This window comes from Sardina pilchardus, chromosome 10, assembly GCF_963854185.1.
Source record: "Sardina pilchardus chromosome 10, fSarPil1.1, whole genome shotgun sequence".
NCBI lineage: Eukaryota > Metazoa > Chordata > Actinopteri > Clupeiformes > Clupeidae > Sardina > Sardina pilchardus.
Window position 1 is genome coordinate 27,182,358 of NC_085003.1, and position 26,057 is coordinate 27,208,414.

The 26,057-nt window shown below is 48.6% G+C and overlaps 2 protein-coding genes across 3 annotated transcripts in view; one reads left to right on the forward strand and one right to left on the reverse strand.

Annotated features, from left to right (window-relative positions):
• Nucleotides 1-770: 770 nt before the first annotated feature.
• Nucleotides 771-21,393, forward strand: man2a2 (mannosidase, alpha, class 2A, member 2). The gene is made up of 22 exons (XM_062547426.1): nt 771-1,594; nt 1,738-1,949; nt 2,571-2,828; nt 3,365-3,509; nt 5,222-5,393; nt 5,744-5,871; nt 6,558-6,731; nt 7,303-7,489; nt 8,965-9,142; nt 9,862-10,064; nt 11,609-11,791; nt 12,228-12,342; nt 12,600-12,670; nt 13,617-13,782; nt 14,111-14,347; nt 15,333-15,455; nt 16,150-16,398; nt 17,306-17,447; nt 17,977-18,110; nt 19,559-19,753; nt 20,188-20,301; nt 21,197-21,393. The coding sequence occupies exons 2-22, from the start codon at nt 1,815-1,817 to the stop codon at nt 21,347-21,349; spliced, it is 3,462 nt and encodes a 1,153-aa protein (XP_062403410.1). The 5' UTR covers nt 771-1,594; nt 1,738-1,814; the 3' UTR covers nt 21,350-21,393.
• Nucleotides 21,394-25,552: 4,159 nt separating this feature from the next.
• Nucleotides 25,553-26,057, reverse strand: part of furinb (furin (paired basic amino acid cleaving enzyme) b) — a 93,056-nt gene continuing 92,551 nt past the window's right edge. For both annotated transcript variants that reach the window (XM_062547430.1, XM_062547431.1), the window contains exon 16: nt 25,553-26,057. This exon is cut by the window's right edge and continues 2,261 nt beyond it. The gene's annotated coding sequence lies outside the window, so the exon portion shown is untranslated.

Below are 26,057 nucleotides of genomic sequence, written 5' to 3' on the forward strand. Positions count from 1 at the left end.
TTTTACTTGATTTGATTGGGAAGAAATCAACATCAACAATAATGAAGTTTATTCCAGAGGATATAATTGATTAAGAACTTTCTCTGACTATGAAACATACAGTATTTTGTTGTATGGAAATGCTGGGAATCCACAGTCACAACCTGTCATTAAACTCTTTATATTTATATAGTATAGGGCTATTTGTAATGTTGTGTTGTGTATACCCGTTGTAACTGAAAGTATACAGTTGGCTGTAATGAAGGTTTGTGCTACATTACTGTCTTAAGTGAGTGTCAGGTGTTGCTAATCCACTTAAGCACAGTTTACTCTTGTTTACAGGTTGTGATGGACCGGTGACACACATCCCACATGTTCAGGTTCATCAAGGATTTAATGGATGCAACATTAAGAAGCCATAAGGAGGACCTTATGGAATCTATATAACTGCATCTTGGCTTTTTTCTGACTGCTTTATCATCACACCCAGACAGCCTGGCTGAACCCTTTCGACCCAGTCAGGACCAGGAACTAGTCACCTCTTCACCAGCTTTACAACTGTAAGCGCTGTAAGTTTATTAGCCCAAATCCCCCAGGCCAATGCTAAGTCACTGACAGGCTGACAGCCTCTGAGGAGATCGGATTAAGATAATATTAGAATTCACTCGGAGAAGGAGCAGAGGAACACACCTGCATGCCAGAGGGCCTAGATTCAGGTCACTGTGTGCTCATCTTCTGTGACGCCTTCATAGCGTCTCCGTCTCCGTCCCCCCCCCCCCCTCTCACTTTTTGCCTCAGCCTGCCATTTGTGCAGTATAAGCTCACTTTCCAGCTTACATAAAGCCCTGAGGTGGAGAGTAGCCATTTGAATGCGACATCTCTGCAGTTTCAAGAGTGCAATAGGACCCCCTGCCTCGACCAAGTTTCTGTGAACACATAAAGACAGATATTACCTGCCCCCTCTTTAGTGTGTTGGTGTGTCGTGACTGAAGCCTAAAGAGTGAGGTGGTGTTGATGGCCACACTGCGGGAAAGCATCTCCTGAACATAAATGAGTAAATTAGCGGACAAGTAAATGGAAAGGGTCACAGCAGGCGAAGTTGTTGCTTCCATGCCCAGTGCAGTCCGTCCGCTCTGAGAGATGCCATTGCTGCTGTGGACAGTCTGGAGAGGGGAGGCCGTGCCTGCCTGAAGCTTCTGTGGATAGGACTGCATTGGACCTGACAAATTAGCACCCACAGACTCAGTATGCCTCACTAGCATACACACTATGCCACTTGAACAGTAAGCTCCCTGTCTGGGGTCCCGCTGTTTGTAAGCTGTTGTGTGTGTGTGTGTGTGAATGTGAGTGAGTGAGTGTGTGTGTGTGAGTGTGAGTGTGTGTGTGTGTGTTTTTTTTTTCTCTCTCTCTTGTTTGCCTGCCCTGGAAGTTTTGGATGGTTGAGCACAAGGGGCACTCTGAAGGAGCCCGGTGGTGGCGGCTGAGATTTGGCTGCAGTTGACAGAGCGCTGTGCCAGCCAGCCCTTCGCTGATTGTGCCCTTCCGCACCGAATCCCCACGCACACCTCCCACACCCCTGCGTCTGACACAGGGAGGTTTTCAGGGAGAGCAAGGGGTTAGTCATGAGGGTCTGCTGAGACACACACATACCTACCTACACACACGTGCGCATACACACACACACAGACCACTTTATTTCCCCTGAAAGACTGTTTTCACAACTCCCCGTCCAACCCTCCCCCTCCCTGTGTGAGACAGAGGGTTCTGCAGGCAGAGGCCATAGAACCCCCACCATAATCTCCTCTCTCCGCTGACGCCAACCCCAGAGGCCCAGCATGAAGCTGAAGAAGCAGGTGACCGTATGTGGGGGCGCCATCTTCTGTGTGGCGGTCTTCTCCCTCTACCTGATGCTGGACAAAGTCCAGCACGACCCTGCCAGAAGGCAGAACACCGGGGGCAATTTCCCCAGGGTATGTACGCAAGGAATTTTGACTGATTTCTTTCTTTTCTTTTTTCCCTTTTTTTTTTTAAATGATCGGTCATGACACTGAAATGAATGACTAGTTCTACATAAGCAGTCTACAACATTTAATTTTAGACTCCTGGCAGTCACTTGATGGCCTTGCGATGCCGAATGAGGATCTTGTAGGCTGTGCAGATTATTCCAAGATCAAAGTAGTCTTTTTATCACTGTGCTGTAATTCTCAAAAGCTTAATTAAGTCCATATTTATAAGGAGCTAATTGGCTTAAATTGTTCATATTAATTTATTCACCACATAACTCCCCCCAGTGCTTCTCCTGACAGTAAGTCAGCGAGCGGCATATAAGGAGAGATGGCGTTTGACAACCTCAGTAATTACCTGCTTTAAGAACTGCCATCTTAATTACTTCATGAAGACAAACAAGAGCCATTAATTAATTTGTTAGGTTTTGTTTTGTTTTTGTTAACATGCAGTCAGTGTGATTGATGTTTCTGTCCTAGTGTGGTCTTTGCTGGCAAGAAAAATGACAGGAGTGGTCATCATGCCTGTGGTTTATTTGTTGTTTGTTGTTGTTGTTGTTGTTGTTGTGTTGTCGTGGTGTGGAATAGAGCCAGATCTCGGTGCTGCAGAACCGCATTGAGCAGCTGGAGCAGCTGCTGGAGGAGAATCATCAGATCATCAGCCACATCAAGGACTCGGTGCTGGAGCTCACCGACACGGGCGCCATCTCGCCCAGCGGCCACCTGCCCTTCCGCAGCACCAACGGCTCCTGGGTCATGCCCTTCGACGGGAGGCCCACCTTCCTCTCGCTGCGCCCGCGTGACTGCCAGTTTGCCCAGACCCGCCGCGGCCCCACCGAGCTGCAGGTGAGTCCGGGCATCCGACGTGGTCCTGCCCAGGCACCAGGGCTCAACGTTAAGTTTTGAAAGTGGCTGCCAGCTTTGCCAGCTTGGCAACCAGGCACGTGGTTTTGATTGGCAAAGCCAGCCAAATCCGGTTGGCATTTGTAACAATTTGCTAGCCAAGGGTAACCGGGCAGCCATTAATGTCGAGACCTGCCAGGCAGTGAGCAGTCATGGGCATTGATTTGTGAGACTGCGTGTTTTCTGTGTGTATTCGTACTACTTGTTTTCTGATGTTAAGCATATGTTGTATATTGCATATCTGCCTATGTTGATATTGAAACATGTCACTACAGTCGTACTTCACAAGCATACTGTGAAAGCTCGTTCTGCTAGTGATATTTATTTATATTCACACAAAAATAAGTTCATCTATCTCGAACCTAACAAAAATCTGCTCTTTGACCTGCTTTGTTGCGAAGTGTTAGTATTGCAGTAACTATTTAAAAGCACTTCTAGAATGTAATTGTTTTTCTTTTTTTACTGTGTGTTAACAACAGACGCTCGATGTGTACTCTCTGCTGAATTTCGACAATGTGGACGGTGGCGTGTGGAAGCAGGGCTTTGACATCACCTACGACCCCGGCGAGTGGGACGAAGAGCCCCTGCAGGTGTTCGTGGTGCCGCATTCACACAATGACCCAGGTGAGCCCTCCCCCGCAGGCCAGCTGCTGCAGCTGCAGCGGTCTCGCACTCTGTGCTTGAATTCAGGCGTGGGCCGGGCCATGTGAAATGTACAAAAAAAATGGATGATTATATGTAATAGCTTCGAATGGATTCTTGTGACTTCAGGCACGGAAATGTTCCCTCGCTCTAAAACCCCTGCATCTCTCTTTGTCGCGCTGTCCTAGTTTCTGATCTGATCTGAAATTCAGTGGTCTTCTCAGATTCGTGAGGTGAGCACATTTTCCATAGTGCCCGGCCGTGCAAAGAAAGACAGGAAGTCCATGGGCAACACTACAGGTCCTTGAGGAAGGAGCGGGTTTTACGGTTTTGTGGGTTTCTGTGACCGAAGAGAATGAACGGTGGAAGTGAAGTGAAGTGATTCTGAAAAGAGATGTGTGATGGAATAAATGATCACTCTCTGTACACATGGAGCAGCTGATGTCTTCAGGGATACTCTGGGTGGAGACTGATGGTTTCCTGATAACCAATGTAGATATTTGTTTGTGTACTTCATTATTGTTGTCAATCATACCCTTTAATCAACCGTTTTCAAGTCTTTCCAGGCCTTCGTAGCACTAACATAGCACAGCATTTACCTACAGTATATGGGCCTATACTGATGTTGGGCCAATGTCTCAGTGCGTGGCTAGATGCCCATACTGGATGCACTCTACATCATGATTCAGATGAACCATTGGCTCCGTGTGCATTTGAGTTGGTGTGCTAATTGGCCGTAGCACTGTAAGTGGGCTCGTTATGGGATGAGGGATTGTTGGGATGCCTGTGGTTGCGTGAGTGAGATTCAGAAGTGCTTTCTTGCTGCTGCTGCTGCTGCAGCAATGCGGCTGGCTGTGGTGAGGCACAGCATGTTCAACTCGCCTCTGATCTTTCACTTAGACACGCGAGCGAGCAGCCTACCCTCTCTTTGGTTCGGTTTGTTTTGCACCCTCTCTCCCTATCTTTCTCTCTCTAAATATCGCTCCTCTCCTGCTGTAGACACACACACACACACACACACACACACACACCCTGCGGGCTGTGGGTCTGGAGGGACTGAACCGTCTGGACTGGCAACAGCCTGGCCGTGTGTGTGTGTGTGTGTGTGTGTGTGTGTGTGTGTGATCAAACTTGCACTGGGGCAGACCAAATCATCACCACCACTCTCCTGATGACCATATTATATGTTATTTGCATAGCTCATATGGTAAACATGATTATTATGGGGAATGCGGCTGGAAAGAGCCATTTCAATTTTCATGCTGTTGAAACACAACCGCTGAAAATAATGAGTGAAGACTTTCATCTCTCGCTCACCTTTCTTGTTTGAGCTGACTTCATGTTTTGCGCAGGGCGAGGAGACGTTCACGTCTGAATAATTGAAGGAGCGGTATTTTTAACAGGTCGGCTCACAAGGCTTTCCGAGGCGCAGGCAGCAGCTTGTTTGTTGTTCTGAATGGGAGCCTGTCACAGCTCTAAACTTTTGGGCAGGTTTTTTTTTTTTCATCCCTCGCTCCATCCCTCCCTCCCTTTCCTCCTCCCTCTCCTCCTCCCTTTCCTCCTCCCTTTTCCTCCAGGCCCAGTAGCAGGATGGTGCAGCGCGGTGGGGAAGGGGGGGGGGGGTGTTGCTGGGAAATTAATTTCGAGGCTCAGGCTGCTCGTTAACTCCCGCTGTTTCTCCATCTGCGATCAAGGCTGGATCAAGACGTTCGACAAATACTACAGCGACCAGACTCAGCACATCTTCAACAACATGCTGGTGAAGCTGGCCGAAGACCCGCGCAGGAAGTTCATCTGGTCGGAGATCTCCTTCTTCGCCAAGTGGTGGGAGAGCGTGGACACTCACAAGCAGGCGGCCATGCGCAAGTAAGGCTCTTGCCAAGAGAGGCACCGCTGTGCCTCCCGTTCGCAGGCTATTACTGAGATGGTTTTAGATGGCCGTAATGCTGGTAGGGCCAAGCGGTGAGAGTCGTCTATTGTCCTCTGTGGACGTACAATTGGCCCTCGTTCCCAGTCTACACCACGTCCCATTTATTCAAGGAAAAAGTCCCTTTCAGACATTCTGAATGGGATGTAATTATCCGACCCCTTCGGTTCTTAAGCTATCAGACAAAAGAATACAGATCAGGATATTGTTAATGCCAGTTAACATTTAACAGTGGCTTTTCTTGTCAATGAATGTGTAAAGATACGATCCTGTTGCTCTTGCTCTGCAGGTTGATTCAGGACGGACAGTTAGAAATTGTCTCGGGCGGCTGGGTGATGCCTGACGAAGCCAACACCCACTACTTTGCCATGATCGACCAGCTCATCGAGGGGCACCAGTGGCTGGAGAGGAACTTGGGTATGTATTGCCCTCCCACAGATAGAGAAACGTTACGGACAATGCAGTATTTAGGTTTTATATTACATTTACATTCCAGTTTACGTTTATTGTACGTGTACATTTTATTCATGTGGAAGTCTGCAAAATTACTAAATGTAAATGTAGGTTTTATATGTCGATGACTAACCCTATGGTGGTCAGACGCGGGAGACAGGAGGAAAACATGGCTATTCCTAACTTGTGCTTACCAAGTCACTATAAACTAAACTAGTAAGCTGGGTGTGATTGCTCAATTTTATCAACACAATGATTGACCATGTTCTAGTTCTCAGTACTATCTTTATAAAATATACCTCTAGCCTATTTTCATCCCACCTGATTTACTGCTTGCCTCTTGTCACGATAAGTTGACAACTCTGTCTATATATGAATGGCAGCTAGTTGCTTCTTCTCTGAGGTGTCAGTTGAATTGGTCAGTGCTGACCATTTATTTTTAGGAGCTTTTTATGCCTTTAATCGGACAGGACAGTAGAGATAGTGACAAAGTTGGGACCGGGAAATGACCCGGGTCGAACTCGAACCCCGATCCCCATGGTCACATCGAACTGAGTATAGTATGAGCTCTGTAACCAGTTGCGCCACAGCGCCCCCAGTGGTGGCTTTTGTAATGGCTTCCTTTCCTTTTCTCTCCTGCGGGTTTTCAGGCATCACGCCGCACTCTGCCTGGGCCGTGGACCCGTTTGGCCACAGCGCCACCATGCCGTACGTGCTGAAGAGGGCCAACCTGACCAGCATGCTCATCCAGAGGGTCCACTACTCCATCAAGAAGCACTTCGCCGGCAGCCGCAGCCTGGAGTTCATGTGGAGGCAGGCCTGGGGTGAGACGTGGGGCAGGGAGGGTTAAAGCGGAGCGAGAGGTGCAAACGTTCGAACATTTCCGCATCCTGTTTTCGCAAAGGGGAGGGGGGGGGGGCAAATCCCTCTGTAAGCAGACCTAGAAAGTGACGTTACATTCGAACTGAACTGCTTGCCAATCTGACAGAGATCGATGTCCCACTATGACGACTTGTGCAGTAGAAATAAAGCGCAGACTCCCCAGACTAATGTTCAATCTTAAAAGATTGAGCTTAGTTTGGTGATAGCCAGACTAGGTTTTTTGGTTATACTGTAGAAATACATTTTGATACCTCAATTCACGGCAGACCTTAAGTTCATGGTGAACATGGGAGAAGAAAGTTGTTGTGTATCTTGGTGTTGCACCTTGATCATTTCTTAGGTAGGCATTGAGAAGTTATTTTGTGGCTTGTTTATGCATTTCTTTTATACACGGCAGGCTTTTCACTTTTTGGGTGGTGGGACATTATGCCTGCACCAGTGTAAAATTGCTACTACTGTTATTATTACTGAACAAAGTCCTTTCTCTCAAATTCTCTGTTGCTATGGTGACAGACCAGGGCTCCGGCACGGACATCTTCTGCCACATGATGCCGTTCTACAGCTACGATGTTCCGCACACCTGCGGACCCGACCCCAAGATCTGCTGCCAGTTCGACTTCAAGCGCCTGCCGGGCAGCCGGGTCAACTGCCCTTGGAAGGTTCCGCCCAAACCAATTGTGGACACTAACGTGGCTGAGAGGTGGGTGCATTCACTATGTAGAATGGGTAGAATAGAATGGAATAGTATAGAATATTAGAATTTAATAGAATAGAAAGCCATTATTGTGATTTTTTATTTATGTATTTATTAATTTATTTTTTATATACTTTTTTGATCCCGTGAGGGAAATTCAGTTCTCTTTATTTAACCCAATTTAACCGAATTAGTGAACACACAGCACACAGTGAACACACAGTGAGGTGAATCACACAACCCAGAGCAGTGAGCTGCCTGCCCAACCAGCGGCGCTCGGTGCCTTGCTCAAGGGCACTTCAGCCGTGGTGGACTGGTCGGGGATCGAACCGGCAACCCTTCGGTTACAAGCCCGAAGCCCTAACCAGTTCACCACGACTGCATAGCTCTACATACAACAAAAGGAAAAGAGGGATGCTCCAGTTTGTTGGATTAAGAAACAAGGTTAAACAAACAGCATCTAACTTGTCAGCACAATAACATCTGAATCTCTCCTGTTTCCCCTCATGCCTGTTTTCAAAACAAAAGAACAAAACCAAAACAAGGGAACCCAGAACACTGAACAGAATTAAAGAGAGCTCACACACACACAGATAAATAATACATGTCTTCGACTTACAGCAAGTCTCTCCATTCCACACTCTGCAGTGAGATGTGCTGTGTGTTTCAGTTTTCTGAACTCGGTATCACAAACACCACACAAGGTAGAATCTGTCAACCATGTTTTATCTGACGGACTGAACTTTCACAAGACAAGATTCCTTTTGCCATCACAAAACCGGGGCTAAACCTGAAGGCAGCTCATCCAGCATGAGCGATAGAGAGGATTTTCAAAACATGTTTTTATTTCCTCTTCTTGTACTATCTATGTTTCCCTATCGGTCTGAAAAAGCTTCCTTTTAAACAGCTCCATACGGCTGCTCTCTCACAGTAGGTCTCCTGTTTAATCACATACATGTTTTCATTAGAACTCTGGCAACCTCCTCGGCCTCTCACGCACTGAACACAAACACGCGGAACTGATTGGTTCTGGAGTGGTTGTCGTGTGAATAAAGTTCCACTTTCGCCAACTCTGTTCCGTGTGCCTTGCCAAATTTGCGCTCATTTCACCCAATCAGGGTGAACTTCGCCACCGTTTAACCTCATTGAGAGCGAAGCGAAATTCGCTGCTATGGAAACCCACCGTCAGACCCCAGGAGATAAAGCTGGACAACTAGAAATAGACAATGTCAGTTCCAAAGGTCAGGAAAAACAATTTGCAGAAAATGTCAAAAGTGAAAAAGATAAAAAGATAAGTCCGGTCATTATTTAAAAAAAACACAACAACAACAAAAAAATTCTAAACGGATAGACGCTATATTGAGAAGACCTCATGATGTCAGATGACCTCATGAGATGCCACACAGACAGCCAAAATACTTTTCCTCTGGAAATGGGTGTGTAATATGCTGATGACGCGGTCACCTGTTTTTGTCCTCCAGGGCTAACCTTCTCTTGGACCAGTACCGCAAGAAGTCCAAGCTATTCCGCAGTAAGGTTCTGCTGGTGCCGCTCGGTGATGACTTCCGCTACGATAAGGCTTTGGAGTGGGACCAACAGTACCAGAACTACCAGCGTCTGTTTGACTACATGAACTCCCACCCAGACATGCATGTGCAGGTATGGCTCTGGATTTAAATAGGCATTCAGATGACCTTGGGTCAGGCTTGTCTTGTTACTGTGGCGCTCCACAATAAAAGCCGCCAGGGTCTTAAATCAGTGGACCGGACATCTTGTGGACTTGTTGTTTATGACCGAATGCTGGTTCTTGCCTTGTAAAAACGCTCATTACATCCTAAATGCCACTGTTCTGGGTGCGATATAGCGCAGTGAAGCAAGATTAGCATTTTCCGATTTGCCAAAGACGCTCTTTAATTACGGAAGGAAATTAAATATGCTCAATGAATTATTGGTGAAACTCTGTGTCTGATCTTAAGAAGGCTGCGGGGGTGTTAATCACCCGTCTGAAATGGCATCCCGAGACTGGCTTGGGGAAGGTGGAGAGGTGTTTTGTCTCTGCGGTTGGGCAGACGCCGATTTTAGTGCCTCTCCACGGCTGTACAACAAACACCCCATTAAGCCAGGCGGCGAGCGCAGGAAAAGCTCCGAATTAACGAGTAATTCATATTAAGATCATAAAGTTTTATGGGTGAGAGACTGCACGCCGGAGATCTCTGGGCGGCCTCTAGTTGCACGGAATCGCCCTCTAAGTGGCTTTTTTCCCCCCCATGTCTGTTCTGCAAGTTTTCAGCTCCATCTGCTTTTGTTAGTGTATTCCTTGCTCAAGGTTTCCCTCTCTCCCTCTCGGCCCTCTTTCCCTTTTCCGTCTCGCTTGGCAGGCCCAGTTCGGGACGCTGACGGACTACTTCGGCGCCGTGTATAAGGCCAACGACGTGGCCCCTGGCACTCGTCCGCCCGAATTCCCCGTGCTGAGCGGCGACTTCTTCGCCTACGCCGACCGCGAGGACCACTACTGGAGCGGCTTCTACACCTCCCGGCCCTTCTACAAGAACCTGGACCGCATCCTAGAGTCCCACCTCAGGTGAGTGGACCCCCATCCCACTCCACCACACCACATACCACCACATCCCACCTCACGCTATGGCCCCTTCTCAACCCCTCTGCTCGGTCCTCGGTCCTCGGTCCTCCGGCTCATTCCCACTGATCTATAAAGAACTCTGGATAGAGTATCCCATTGTTGCTGCCCCATCATTCTTTGTCTAGATCAGTGGGAACAAGCCGGAGGACCGAGGAAGGAAGGGAGGATAGAGAAAAAGACGAATGAGAAGAGCCCTTCACCACACCACACCCTCCCCTACCACACCACACCACACCACACCACACCACACCACACCACACCACACCACACCACACCACACCACACCCTCCCCTACCACACCACACCCTCCCCTACCACACCACACCACACCACACCCTCCCCTACCACACCACACCACACCACACCACACCACACCACACCACACCACACCACACCCTCCCCTACCACACCACACCACACCACACCACACCACACCCTCCCCTACCACACCACACCACACCACACCACACCCTCCCCTACCACACCACACCACACCACACCACACCCTCCCCTACCACACCACACCACACCACACCACACCCTCCCCTACCACACCACACCACACCACACCACACCACACCCTCCCCTACCACACCACACCACACCACACCACACCACACCACACCACACCACACCACACCACACCACACCCTCCCCTACCACACCACACCACACCACACCCTCCCCTACCACACCACACCACACCACACCACACCACACCACACCACACCACACCACACCACACCACACCACACCACACCACACCACACCACACCACACCACACCACACCACACCACACCACACCACAGCTGGGTCTCTCTGAGCAGCTGCTGCTAGCCACTGCAAGCCAGTTCAGGCTGACTGGGTCCTGGCTAAGATGGCCTTATTAAAAAGAGCCCGAGAGTCACCGTCGGTGGGGATCTTTTTTGTGGTGGTGGGCGGGAGGTGTGAGAGGACCGGGACATAAATCTCTCTCGCCTCTCTGGCAGCGGTGGAGCCATTTTATGGTGCAGGCCTTTGTTCGGGGGAACAGCCTCCCTAATGGCTGCAATTACAGTCGTCTTCCAAAATAGCCTCAATAATGCATGGGGATGGCTCCAAATTGGTTCATCCACTTGACAGAGGGACCAGAGACCACTGAAGAGAGAGAGAGAGAGAAAGAGAGAAAGCGTGAGGCAGAGAGAGAGAGGGAGGAAAGAGGGACCGATAGACTCGTTAGTCTTCTCCTCTTTAAGGCTCAGCAGCACACTATGCAGCTTGAGAAAGCCCTGTAGACCTGAGTGTGCCCACTGGATGTACTGGAACATTCTTGGCAGCTCGGTGTTCGTTATGGTAGTTCACTGAACTGTCTGGACGTGTGGGTGTTTGGAGGTGGAGATGATGATGAGGAGGAGGAGGAGGAGGTGGTGATGGTGGTGGTGGTGGTGGTGGGAAGGGAGCGGAGCTATCTGGGCTCTGATGCCTGCGCTGTGTGCTGGTTCCTCAGGGGGGCCGAGATCCTGTACAGCCTGGCGCTGGCCCACGCGCGCCACTCGGCCATGGAGAGCCGCTACCCGGTGTCGGACTACGCGCTGCTGACGGACGCCCGGCGCAACGTCGCCCTCTTCCAGCACCACGACGCCATCACCGGCACCGCCAAGGAGGCCGTCGTCATCGATTACGGCAACAGGTAGCCACAAGCAGGGGGGGCATGTGGGTGAAGATGTTTGTGTACACACTCACTCGTGATTATACGTGTGTGTGTGTGTGTGTGTGTGTGTGTGTTTGTGTGTGTGTGTGCTGTGCATTTTGGAAGTGTGTGTTGGCAGGGTTGTTGATTTTGTCCTTGAGTTTTCCTTTAGTATTTTGGCTGTGAGTTTTGGCTCAATGTCATATTTGAATGTGTTTTTAGGTGTGTGTGTGTGTGTGTGTGTGTGTGTGTGTGTGTGTGTGTGATTCTGTAGCAGCAGTTGGAGACTGATAGGATGGCTGTGTGTGGTGTGTGTGTGTGTGTGTGTGTGTGTGTGTGTGTGTGTGTGTTTGTAACTCTAGCAGCAGATGTGTCTGTATGTGTCATCACAGCTGGTGTGTGTGTGTGTGACCTTATTGCCCTGTGTGCTCTCTAGACTGCTGCGTGCTCTGGTGGGCCTGAAGAGAGTGATCATTAATGCGGCCCACTTCCTGGTCATGAAGAACAGAGACGTGTACCGCTTCTACCAGTCGGAGCCCTTCCTGGAAACGGTGAGCACGGACCGTTTGCTCTCTGACGCACATCAGTTCATTACACACATCTACTCCTATACATGTCAAAGTGGTTGTACAACATGTGTGTGTGTGTGTGTGTGTGTGTGTGTGTGTGTGAAAGTTTTTGTGTGTGAGGTTCTCCCTTCACTGTAAAGCACTTTGTGTGCCTTGAAAAGCGCCATATATTGTGTTGTCGTCGTCGTTGTTATTGTTGTTAAATTTTGTGTGTGTGTGTGTGTGTTTGTGGAGTGCAGGATGACCGGCGAGCCACCCAGGACTCCCTCCCGCAGCGCACTCTGATTGAGCTGGACCCCAACGCCCCCAGGTGAGAGCCCCTCACTAACACCAACACTGCTGTTCCTCACCTCTCTCTCTCTCAGTGTTTCCAGTACTCTATCCCCCTCTCTCTCTGTCTCTCTCTGTGTTGTCAGTGCTCTACCCCCCCCTCTGTCTCCGTCTCTATTAAATTCCCCTTGTATTTCTCTGGGGGACCGCTCTTCAATCTTCATTAGCACACGTGTACACATTGTATGCTGTGAGGGAGAGTTTGGATGGTGGTCTGTGTATTGTGTGTGTGTGTTTGTGTGTGTGAGTTCTATGGAAGGCAATGAGGTGTTTGTGCGCGCGCGTGTGTGTGTGTGTGTGTGTGTATAAAGTATTCGTATGCTACATCTGCAGCCCCTTAGGCATCTGATGGCGTGTAACCTTGTGTAGCTGCACAGACTGTGTGTGTGTGTGTGTGTGTGTGTGCGCATTTGAAAAGTTATGCATCAGTATTGCCTCAGTCATCTGGTTCCGTTGCACTTGACGGAGCAGGACAATCTGTGTGTTTATTTGTGCTCCTCCCTGGGGTGTCTGTGTATAAAATAAATCTGTTTTCAGTGGCATATATCTGGTAGCATTCAGCACAGTGATGTAGGCCTGGTTGTGTACTGTGGTGCTGTTGCAAAGTACATCTGCATCTGTGTCCCCCATGGTATCTGGAGGTGTTGATTGCCCAGTGGTGTGTGTGTGTGTGTGTGTGGGTGGAAAGGAAGGAACCTGAAGGAAGCAGGAAGGAAGGAACCTGCTGATGCTTCAAAAGTGTGAAACAGTGCACAGGGCCTTTGGACAAGTCTGTGTCTGTGTTTCCTCTGCTGTTAACCATAGTAGTGCAGGGTGTGTGTGTGTGTAAAGTATAGGATGTAGTTACTATAGTGATGCAAGTGGTGCTTGTGTAGGTTCATATGCCGTGTCTAAAGTGTAGTGTTTCTGCATGTGCGCTCCCTCAGGTATCTGGTGGTGTTTAACCCCGTGGAGCAGGACCGGCTGTGTGTGGTCACGGCGCTGGTGAGCTCTCCAAACGTGCGCGTGCTGACGGAGGACGGACAGACCTTACCAGTGCAGCTCAGCGCCCAGTGGAGCTCCCCCCTGCAGGTCAACGCTGAGGTCTACCAGGTCAGTGTGCGTGTGTGTGTGAGTGTGTGTGTGAGTGTGTGTTCATGAATGTGACTGTGTTTATGTGTGTTTGTCTTGTGTTTGTGTTTTGTCATGCAATTGTTGCTGAGTGAATATATCTGTGTGTGTGTGTGTGTGTATGTGTGTGTCTCTGTCTGTTCATGAATATGACTGTTTGACTGTGTTTGTGTGTGTGTGGCTGTTTCATGTATATATATGTGTGTGTGTGTGTGTGTGTGTGTGTGTGTGTTTTGGTGTTGGTGAGTGAATATATTTGTGTGTGTGTGTGTGTGTGTGTGTTTTAACGCCACCTCCTCTCCCCTCTCAGGTGTCCTTCATGGCGCGGCTGCCCGCCCTGGGCCTGGCCGTGTACCACCTGTTCGAGACCACGGACTCTCCCATGACCATGCGCTCCGAGACGGTGATGCGTCTGGCCCCGGGGTCCGGCGCCGTCCGGGGCCTGGACCCGCTGCCCCTCCGCATGCAGGTGGCGGACGCCCAGCCCTTCTTCATCCACAGCCAGGGCTTCACGCTCGGCTTCTCCGGAACCACCGGCCTCCTGGAGGTCAGTCAGCCAATCATTAAGCATTAAAGAGGCCATGATGATGTGTAGAATTTTTATGTTTAAAATGTTCCAAAAAAAGAGGCTGTGCATAGAATATTTAGTTTAAACCACTCTAAACCGTTTAAATAATTCAGAGACATTCAAAAGTGTGAAGTGTGTGAAAATGCAGAAAGAGACTGTGTAAAATGTTTAAATTTAAACCATTCAAGCCCATTTTAAACACCCGGAAACATTTAAAAAATGTGATCAAATGATCTTCATCGTGTGAAGAAACAGCCACTTTTGACAGAATGTCCAAACTACCTGTGCTCTGCGTTGCTCATACATCTGCTCCATTCAGCATGATGGGCAGCCACAAGTGGGTCCTTTCTCAGCGCTTTGCACCCTAGTGGCGTAGGGCAGGAGAGGAGGAGTTCCATCAGTGTGTTGCCAGACGAGTCGAGTGATTATGGCGGCTGTTAACCAGCAGATCTGTTACATACATATTAATTCAATCAAACAGATTTGGATGATTTATTCATCTCCCTGGCTCTCTCCTCTCATCTCATCTCATCTCCCTCTCTCTCTCTCTCTCTCTCTCCTCTCGTTCTTCCCCTCTCTTCCCCTACTTAACGGCTTCCTCTACACACCCCTCGTTGGTTCCCTTGACAACATCCTCAGAGTTTCCAACACGCCTCGTTATATGGTTTGACATGTTTCCCTGCGCTGAGCACGCTAGATCCATGAGATCCGTCTGAAATCCTCGATAGCCTGATTTGGCTAATGAAGGGCGGCATCATGACCCCAACGCTCTGCTCTGCCTGCCGGGAGACCATTAGTATCTGGAATTAGGAAAAGCTCCAGAGTTCTGCTATTTTTACGTGTCTGATGAACCAACCCTCTTTCTCTCTCTCTCTCTCTCTCTCTCTCTCTATCTCTTTCTCCCTCTTTCTCTCTCTCTCTCTCTCTCTCTCTCTCTCACTCTCGCTCTCTCTCTCTCCATCAGACGATCCGGCGTAAGGAGGAGTCTCAGGAGATCCGAATGCAGTTCCAGTTTGTCACCTACGGCACGAGGCCTTCCAAGGACAAAAGCGGCGCGTACCTGTTCCTGCCCGACGGCAGAGCCAAGGTAGCTCCCACTCCCTCAGCAGCATCATCACCACCATCATCATCATCAGCAGCAGCAGAGTAGAGCAGCTCTGCCGGGTGGTCTGTGGTGATTGCACTGCAGCGTCCTCCTCTCTCCACCTCTTTCAATATTCCATCTCCAGCCAGCTCAAGATTTAAGATTGCATTATTTTATCCCGATCTTATTCAGAGAACGCAGGAGGGGTTCAGATGCAAACCTAAAATCTAAATCCGTCTCACCACTTTTCTTTTACATGAGCATTTTGTATCAGGCCCCTACAGGGTTTTACCATCAAATCAATATTTCAGACCAGGAAATGCGTGGTATTTATCGGGTTTGTATGCAAAATTATTTCATTAATCTATACTATTTGTGGAGAGCATTCATTCACCATCGTTATCTCATCTTATTTTTGACAAAAGTGGCTTTTGCATCTGAACTCCTCACATTATATTATTTTCTAAAATTGTTGACGAACACATTTCACCTGCTCAGAAATATTATCACAAACATTAAGTTGTACATCCAGTACGTGCCAGTTAAAGCAGCCTCTCTCTCTCTCTCTCTCTTTCTTTCTATCTATCTCTGTCTTTCTTTCTCTCTCTTTCTATCTACCTATCTCTGTCTTTATCTATCTCTCTATCTATCTTTCTTTCTTTCTCTCTCTCTCTCTCTCTCTCTCTCTCTCTCTCAGCCGTATGCCCAGAGGGAGGCCCCCGTGGTGCGTGTGGTGGAGGGTCCACTCTTCTCCGAGGTGGTCACCCACTACCAGCACTTCCAGCAGACGGTCTGCATCCACAACGTGCCCGGGGTGGACGGCCTCTCCCTGGACATCAGCGTGCTGGTAGACATCCGCGACCAGGCCAACAAGGAGCTGGCCATGCGCGTGACCACGGACATCCAGAGCGAGGACACCTTCTACACTGACCTCAACGGCTTCCAGGTTTTGATTGTATTTCATTATACATTTGATTGTAGCGTGCCATATGGACTTTACCCTTTTATTTTTGACCCTGCTGCCTTGTGGAAGCTCATGGTCATAGTATGAGGCCGAGGCTCATGAAACATTTATGCTCATTTTGGACAGCATTCTACCACTTGTTGCTAGGTTACCTAAACCTCTCAAGCTTTGATGTATGAAGTACATATTTTATTAATTTCGAAACTGAATCCAATCAAAAACAGAAACACGAAGGAGGAGTACGATAAAGCATTAGAATTGAGCTAATTATATTATATTACATTATAATTAATATGATATATTATGTTATATTATGTTATGGAAAATCCTGTAAGAGAAAATACAGTATCTTTGCATTCCTATTATGAGCCATTGGTATGGTGCTGCTGTGGTGCAGTCAGACATTCTTCCTTACATACAGTTGGCACTAACATTGTGCAAGGAGTGCTACCAGGCATGTTTCTTCCGCTCTTCAGTTTAGGGATTCAATTAGTTGAAACATGTTCGAAAGAAAACCTGAGGCACTCCAATAAAACCAATAGCCATGTGAGACCAAAGGCGTTTTCATCATATAACCTTCGTGAGTGTCTCATGTTTCCTTTAAAACATTCTTTCATGACCTCGGTATCTCCGTCCTCACAACCCAATGCCCAAGCGCCCAAAGCCCAGACCCCAGTGGTGCTGCTGTGGTGTTGATCCAACGCCCTGGTTAAGTGCTCTGGTGTTGTAGTAGACCCAATGCCCTGGTTAAGTGCTCTGGTGTAGTATTAGACACAATGCCCTGGTGTTCTGGTGTAGTAGTAGACCCAACACCCTGATTATGGTGTAGTATTAGACCCAACGCCCTGGTTAAGTGCTTCAAGAGTTCTGTGCTCTTCCTCCTCTACAGATCCAGCCACGGCGCTACTTCCATAAGCTCCCACTGCAGGCCAACTTCTTCCCCATGCCCACCATGGCCTACATACAGGACAGCCAGCACCGCCTGACTCTGCACACGGCCCAGGCCCTGGGCGTCACCAGTCTGGACAGTGGTCAGTACCCCGCCGACACCAGCATCTGTTCAGCTGACGCTCGTCAGCACCCAGCTGGGAGTGGAATTAAACTGCCTGCCCCACTGTCACACCTCGACCTCCACATCCCTTTCTTCTCATGACCTCTCCTCTTCTCCCCCTCCCTCTTCTCCTCTATTTTTGTTTTATCTTTTCCCCTTCTCATTATTCACTTTTTACTTTCTCCTCCTTTCTCAACCTTCATGCTCCCCCTCTCCCCTCCTCATCCTTCTGTGCCCCTCCTCCCTCTTTTCCTCTCTCTTCTATCCTTTTCTCTTCTCATTATTCCCTCTTTACTTTCTCCTCCTTTCTCATCCTTCATGATCCCCCCCCTCCCCTCCTCATCCTCCTGTGCCCTTCCCCTCTTCTGTATTCCTCTCTCCTCATCGTTGTACATCTTTGTTTTGTCTTCTTGCCCCCTGCTGTCCTCATCCTTCCCCTCTTTTCCATCCCCCCTTTTCCTCTCATCCTCTTCTGTATCCCTCTCTCCTCACCCCCCTTTGGTGTGCAGGTCAGCTGGAGGTGATCCTGGACCGCCGGCTGATGCAGGACGATAACCGGGGGCTGGGCCAGGGCCTGAAGGACAACAAGAGGAGCCTCAACCGCTTCCGCCTGCTGATGGAGAGGCGCTCGGGCAGCAGCCGGGTAAGAGCGGGCGTCAGCGCCAGTGCCAGCGCCGCCGGACTCCTCTCTGCTGCTCACACGCTCTCTCTCTCTCACTCTCCTCTTTTATCAATGTCTTTCTTGTCCTCCATCTCTCCTCCCTCTCCTCCCTGTTCGGGAGGGTGACGGGACAGGACTCGGGCCACTCAGGGTCACTGAAGTGTTTTTTTTTAGCAGAGCAGAGCTTGTTCCTCCTGTCCTAAAGGAGCGCAGTCCAGTCTGTCTTCTTTGTGGAGGTCATTGAGGCCCTCCCAATGCATACTGTACATGCCCTCTGTCATTACATCTCTTTTTCACACTCTCATATTGCCTCTGTTGTCTCTCCTCTCTCCACATTTCTCTTTCTCTGTCTTTTTTTGTCTCTCTCCACATCTCTCTCTCTTTCTCTCCTCTCTCCACATATCTCTCTCTCTCTCTCTTTCTCTCTCTTTCTCTATCTCTCCTCTCTCCACATATCTCTCTCTCTCTTTCTCTCTCTCTCTCTTTCTCTGTCTATCCTCTCTCCACATCTCTCTCTCTCTTTCTCTCTGCTGCACTTGTCCAGCATGGTCCCAGCGCTGGCCTGTTTGCCAGAATCTCCAACTATTTCTCCAGCATGTTCAGTGATGAGGCTAAAGAGGTAACGTTGCCGTGGCAACTGAAAAGCATAGCAAGCAGTTCTCCCCATGTGGCTTAGTTTGCCATCTGTAGTATCAACCCCCTCCAAGTCCCCCACACCCCCCAGACCCCCGAACCCTCTCAGTTCCACCCATTGTCAGGGCGACCTTGCCTCTCCCTGGTCGTGCGCTTCCCAGGAGACGTGGAGCGGCTGAGGCGGTCACCTGAAGGTCACTACTTGAACCCTCCCTGTGCACTCTGAATGAGTCTGAGAGTGCCTGGGGGTGGGGGGGGGTTGGGGGGAGTCATGATGCCCCTGCTCTTCTCCATGTGGATGTAACACCCCTGCTAAGCTGTGATCCGGTAGAGGAATAGTGGAATAGTGCAGCCTCACAGTGCAGTGATAGTTGTGTTTGAAATGTGATGCTGTGTATGATGCCTGGAGTGTGTGTGTGTGTGTCTGTGTGTGTGTGTGTGTGTGTGAATAAATAAATGAAAATTAGTCTGTGGGGGTGTATGTGTGTGTCTGTCTGTGTGTGTGTGTGTGTGTGTGTGTGTGTGTGTGTGTGTGTGTGTGTGTGTGTGTGTGTGTGTGTGTGTGTGTGTGTGTGTGTGTGTGTGTGTGTGTGTGTGTGTGTGTGTGTGTGTGTGTGTGTGTGTGTGTGTGTGTGTGTGTGTGTGTGTGTGTGTGTGTGTGTGTTGCTTTTCCCATGTATCAGTGGTAGGAGGTCTTTTGCACTGATGGTTTATGGTGGTTGATTTGTTGATGTTTTCTCTACTGGAAGGCTGCTATAACGGTGTGCATGTGTGCATGTGTGTGTGTGTCTAAGCAGCAGGTCATGGACAGTGAGCCCCTGAGCTTCCCGTCCATCATCAGTCACATGACGTCGGCGTTCCTGAACCACGAGGTGCTGGCTCTGCCCGTGGTGCCCAAACACGGCGTGCCCCCCCTGCGCACCTTCGCCCCCCTCACCACCCCCATGCCCTGTGACTTCCACCTGCTCAACCTGCGCACCATCCAGAGCCAGGTAACACACACGCACACACACACACACTCACATACACACACACACACACACACACACACACACACACACACACACACACTCAGTTGTTCCCCCACAGACTTATTTTTATGCATTTATTCATACACACGCACGTACACACATGCACACACTCTTGCTTACTTACTTACTTAGTCTCAATCACAGCAAACCGATGTCAGATCAATTAATTGGAGTCATTGCACATGCATGCACAATAACATGTCTACATGTGTTTGTGTGTTCTCAAGACCACATGGGGTTTTATAATTTAATTTGGTGTGTGTGTTGTGATACAACATATGGTGTGTGTGTGTGTGTGTGTGTGTGCAAGACCTGTGTGTGTGTGTGTGTGTGTGTGTGTGTGTGTGTGTGTAGTGTAATTAGATGTTAAATTGGTGTTCATGTGTGCATAACAGCAGGATCCTCTGAGCCCATCCCCCTTCACCGCTCTGCTGCTGCACCGCAAAGCTCTGGACTGCAGGCTGGAGGCCCAGAACCCCGGCTTCAACTGCAGCACCACACACGGACAGGTCAGTCCCCCGTTTACCTGACCTATAGCCATGACCTTTACATGCATTCATTTAGCAGACAGACACTTTTATCCGAAGCAACTTACATATGTCAGTGACATCACAAGGGCCATTCTCTCCAGAGCAACTCAGGCAGGGTAAAGGGGTAACAGTAAGTGCCTTGCTCAAGGGCACAATGGTGGAAGCCGGGAATTGAATCTACAACTTTTCAGGCTACGTGAGCATAGGTGTAGAATGAGAAAAGTTACCAGTGTAAATCTGAGTAGCAGTATCATTTTAAATTGAAAGTTCACTGATTTTAAGCAGACACATTAATCCAAAGCAACATGGACTCGCAGTGACAGACCCGGGAATCGAACCGTTTGTCGGGGGTTCTGCTGCTCCACATACTACTTGTCTATTATCTGAATGTGTGACTAAAGACTAACAGCAAAGTCCTTTTAGGCAAGTCACCCCACTTGGCAGCCATCTTGCAACATACTTCAGGCATTGTTTTCCTATTCAAGTGAATGGGGACTGGGGAGGCATACAGGAAGGTGTTATAAACTAACACCTTGCATTTCAGTGGAGGATTCATTGAGCACTGTCTCATTAGAAAGTCTGCTAACGATCAATAGTAGATGTCTACATACTTTCCAGTGATCTATGTGATGACGGTGGAGGTTATTGAGAGATTGTATGTCTGACGCAAGTCCTTTGTTTCCTGTTTCCTCTGTCTCTCTCTCTCTCTCTCTCTCTTTCTTTTTCTCTCTCTCTCATTCTTTCTTTCTCTCCCTTTGTCTTTCTTTCTCTCCTTCTGTCTCTCTTTCTTTCTTTCTTTCTTTCTTCTCTCTCCCCATCCCTCCCTCCCTCTTTGACTCTCTCTATCTATCTCTATCTCTATCTCTCCATCCAGCTGGCCGTGTCCAGTCTGTTCCGGGGTCTGGACCTGCAGCTGCTGCAGCCCACATCTCTGTCCCTGCTCTACCCGGGCACGCCTCTGGCCAACGACTCCGCCATCACCCTGGAGCCCATGGACATCTCCACCTACAAGCTCAAGCTACGCTAGCCCTCCACACAGCCACACACGTTTGGGCCCCTGGACGGGGGACCAGGGAGAGGAGAGGGGGAGGGGGGGGGGGTCTTTCTCTGGAGCCTCTTCACCCACCCAGGGCTATCTCTTAGTGGGCCTCTGCTCTCTGTCTGAGCCCATCCGGACCACCTGGAGCGCAGCCTGGCCACCTCAACCCAGAGACACAAACAGGACTGTGGCGGGTGGTGGTGGGCACTCTTCAATATCAGGGGGCTGTCGGGACACTGTGGAGAAAAAAAAAAAAAAAAAACAGACATCTGGAATATGGGAAGGGATATGCGGGGGGGATTTGGAAGCGACACAAATAAACGGGACTTGACACGGTGAAGGTGGAGATGGTTGTGGTTTTCTCACCCAGGTTCCGTCTACGCCTCGTTAAGCCGTCTCACCAGGGGCCTGGCCAGACACTACATGTAAATATTGTACCATACAGACGTGTGTGCGGTTGCGGGACGGGTGGTAGTGGTGGGGATTAAACCTCCAGTGCAATTTCTTACGCTCTCTCTCTCTAGCTCTGCTTTTTTTCTACTCTCGGCCATGTAAGCTGTGTAAGAGACTCCGGACCTACATGAGCTCGTGATGTCCCTCTTTTCTACGCCACCGGACTGCTCTGCGAATGTTGCGACGGGGACAAAGGAAGTGGACTCTGTATCAGGGACCTCGACACCTTCGCCCCACCTCGTTGTGGTGTGGGGGTACATGGGAATCTGTTTCCATCAGGACTACGACCCCAAGACTCTAAGCCTCTACTCCATGCCCCGTGGCCCTCTATGGACAGGTGACCTTTGCGTAGTACTAGTAGTTGAAACTGCCCGTCCTCTCTACCCCTGTGGAATCTGTTAGCGAGAGGTCGTCTTCATCGAGGACTCCTGTGGAACTCTGATGTTTTAGTGCGAGTGACGCTGCCCCTTGTCAGGAGTGGTCTTGTCACTTCATTTGACTGAGGACACAACACTCAGTGATCCATATTGGTTTCTTTTTTTTTCCTTTTTCTTTTTTTCCTTTGTTCGTCAGGAATGGTGTTGTGCACTATGCTAGTATGCAGTAGAAGGTGACGCCTCCTGTTTTAACATATGAACACTAATGGAACGTTTCATCGAGTCGTCATCGTCACGCTCATAGCCATTGGTACCCTTGTGAAAGCCGAGCTCCCTGTGTGTGCATGTTTGTGTATATTTGTGTGTGTGTGTGTGTGTGTGTGTGTGGGTGCGTGCGTAGGGGGGATGCGTGCGTGTGTGTGTGTGTGTGTGAATGTGTGTGTGTGAATGTGTGTGTGTGTGTGTGTGTGTGTGTGCGTGTGAGTGTGTGGAATATGACGCGTGACGTGTGGAGGAGGACCACGTGCTGAGCTCCTCTGACGTGCCGGCTTTCGGCTGTTCAATGAGCTACTCAGTGCAGTGTCCTCCCCATGACTCAGTCATCCTCCCACACCGAGACGGGCTTCTTTTCACTTGGAGGGGAGGACTTGAGTTTGGTTTGCCACTTCAGTCTCATCATACTTTACTAGTTTCAGACGTTATGAAAGGGGAGGCTATATGAACTGTAACCATCGTGGAAACACTTATACAGATTGGCAGCAATATTTCATTTTGTTATTATTATTATTATTATTATTATTGTTGTTGCTATTATTATTATAGTGGAATCAGCACATTTGACAGCTAATGATCCTGGAGTTTTAATCCAACCCACTCCACCAAAGTTCAGTTATGTTTTTTTCCCCAGCAACAGACGATCATGTCATTCCAGACTTCCATCAGTCATGAGCCATGTCAACCCCCCTGGGTTAACAACACTGCCATTCAAACACTCCAAGTGATCATTACTACATGACCCACCCCCCTCCCTCATCCCGTTAACGCCTACTCGGTCCACAACACTCAATTACTCATCACTAGACTACAACAGCATCTCCACTCGTGGGGATCTCAAACCACGTTGAAAGATGGCCTCACATCAGGTGCATAGTGTTGCATTTAGATACTAGTCTCACATGCAGTCTTAACTCTTAACAACACTAGGCTACTTAGTAACAACTCCCCAACACGTTCCATGACTTCATCTAAGGTGTCGCCCCACATTTGTTCCATTGCACTACATGGTGTCACTGCACTTATACTCCAAGCATAATGTAGCCACTGCCACTGCACTTCTCCGAACCCTCCCTTTACACACTCCTCCCCGGGACTTACTTTTTCCTTTCCTCTCTTCCCCCCTTTCCGTCTTCCCCTCCTCCTTCCCCTGGCTGTCTCTCTGTAGCTGTCTTCTCTGTGTGCAGTTTGCTGTTGAGACTTGATTTGTTTTGCAGGAATAGAGATGAATAGCTTATTTATTTTTATCCCCGGCTCTGGTTTTTCTGAGTGTGTTTGTAAGTGATGCATCCAGGAGAGATGCCAAGCAGCTGAAGAACATTGAATAAAGAGAAGACATGTAAAGGTGTGGTGTGGAAAATTGTCTCTTTATTTATTTATTTATTTATATTTTTTCTTTTATCCCAAACTGAGACGTGGCAGGGCACACAAAGCGACCGCCATGGAGTCTTAGGCGCAGCAGTTACATAGTCAATAAGAAAGCACTTTCTGAAGATGTTTGACTTGTTGAATTGAATGTATTGCTACTGTGTCATCAGAAAGAGATGTTTATTCTAAAGACCATACAGTTGGTGTATGTCCATGCAGTCAACACGAGGATGAGGACCGGAGTCTTGCTGATCCGATGCCTGGGCCTGCAGAGGAATTTTCTTCGACGAGCATCATCTCTAACTTCCGCCACTTACCGGCAGGGAGCAGCAGAGGGGCACGAAATGCCGGCAGCGTCTCACTCTTTGTCCGAACCCAAAGGCAAACGCCCATTATTTTACCCGATTGAGCCTTCTGACAGATAACATTTGGGGCAATTAGTGCGTTCATATTTGTCCCTTGTATGTGTTTTAAAGAAAACAACGCGATGTATCTCCATATGTTTTACATAAAGTTAATGGTATTATGCGTTTAATATTTTAGGGGAAATGTATAGCATGTTCTTGCAGGTGCTTAGGCTATAACAGGCTTTTGACATGTGATGGATATTGTTTTACAAATTTACGTAATGGATTATTGGATCGATCTGTTGAAACCTGTCCACAGCTTGGAGTCATTCATTCAGTGACAGGGTTGGGGAGTTTCACGGTGAAGTGAGTGACCTCACTTATGCTGCCTTGGTTGCTATGGCTCTCCGGCTCAAGCTTTTCACTGTCTCCCAGGATAGGACACTCTCCTTCGATTTTCCTCCCATCATACGGAATTATAGGCCTTGATAAAATAGTACAATTGTGAGCAGTAGTTTTGTTTGGCCTGCACTGAGCCGTGGGGATAAAGAGGATTGGGTTTTCATTTGAGAGAGCACATTCAAGGGCTGACAAAAGATGGATGTTGGGCACCTTTTATCATAGGGCTGACATAAAACCAAGTAGCCTACCCATGGGTCTAGACATAATCGTTAACGGTTTCCCCAAACCAAGGCGAGTGTGAAAAAAAATATTGAAAGAAACAACCTGACGCGACTGCCTACATTGCCAAAGAAGGCAATAGCCAAGTTTAGGAGAGTCCTGTAAACCGATCCTGTCCTGTAAGCCTACTTAGTCCTTTTACTGACTACATGTCAGGCAATTAGCTTACAGTCGCGTCTCTGGCATTTCTAAAAGGAATATTTAGCATGCCTCATAGGAATTATGAGTAACCTGTGATCCTGCTGTGCTACTGCTTGTGATGCAAGGCATCCGTTCCCTTCAAAAACATAATGAAGGGAACATCCCTCCCAGCAGAGCTAATTACAGAAGGCTGTTTACGCGCGCATTTCCACCGCGCGGACCCATCAGCGGCCGGACCGAGCCATTGGAGAGGCTGAGCTGCCGTCCGTTCTCTCGCGCCTCTCCGTGACTGACCGGATGAGAAACGAGCGGATCTCCGCAGAGAACGGCTCTGGATTCGCATCACGCTGACTGATGAAGGTCATGCCGGCAGCGGGAGTCTTAGTTTTTTTGGGCCAGAATCTTCATATTCAAACCCCATGCAAGACCATTACAGATGCCCATCTCTCTCTCTCTCTCTACTTCCCCAATCCCCACCACTTAGTTTCTCTCTTAGATCAGGCAATAACACAAGCAAGAATCTCAAAATGATGCGAAAAGAAACACTCCATCATTGTTTCTTAACAATTAATTTAATAGACATTGTATCAACATCAGTTAAATAGAGTAAAAGCTAGAAAAAACTGATCCAACATATTAAATTTAAAATAGGCTGCTTTGTGCTAACATGTAGTCTCTCAATGCAGATGTAATTCTTCACTCCTGTGTGCTCAGTGATAAAATCTTAAGAGATATGCTCTGACCTTTAGAAACACACACACACACACACACACACACACACACACACACACACACACACACACACACACACACACACACACACACACACACACACACACACACACACACACACACACACACACACACACACACACACACACACACACACACACACACACACACACACACACACGCTTTCTCGATGCCACAATTAAACTAGAATACAACCGAGACATGTTTTTAAGCTGAAAACCTGAAAATCAATACAGCATCTTTGGGGATAAAGACAGTAAATTTGTGCACTGTGGGATCCTAAAGAGAAAGCAAAAGTAAAAA

Excerpts from the sequence above, each read along its gene's own strand:
- man2a2 (XM_062547426.1), top strand. The coding sequence starts at position 1,815 with ATGAAGCTGAAGAAGCAGGTGACCGTATGTGGGGGCGCCATCTTCTGT. Across the intron at positions 5,872-6,557 it reads GTGGCTGGAGAGGAACTTGG|GCATCACGCCGCACTCTGCC; the intron begins GTATGTATTGCC and ends GCGGGTTTTCAG. Across the intron at positions 12,671-13,616 it reads CTGGACCCCAACGCCCCCAG|GTATCTGGTGGTGTTTAACC; the intron begins GTGAGAGCCCCT and ends GCGCTCCCTCAG.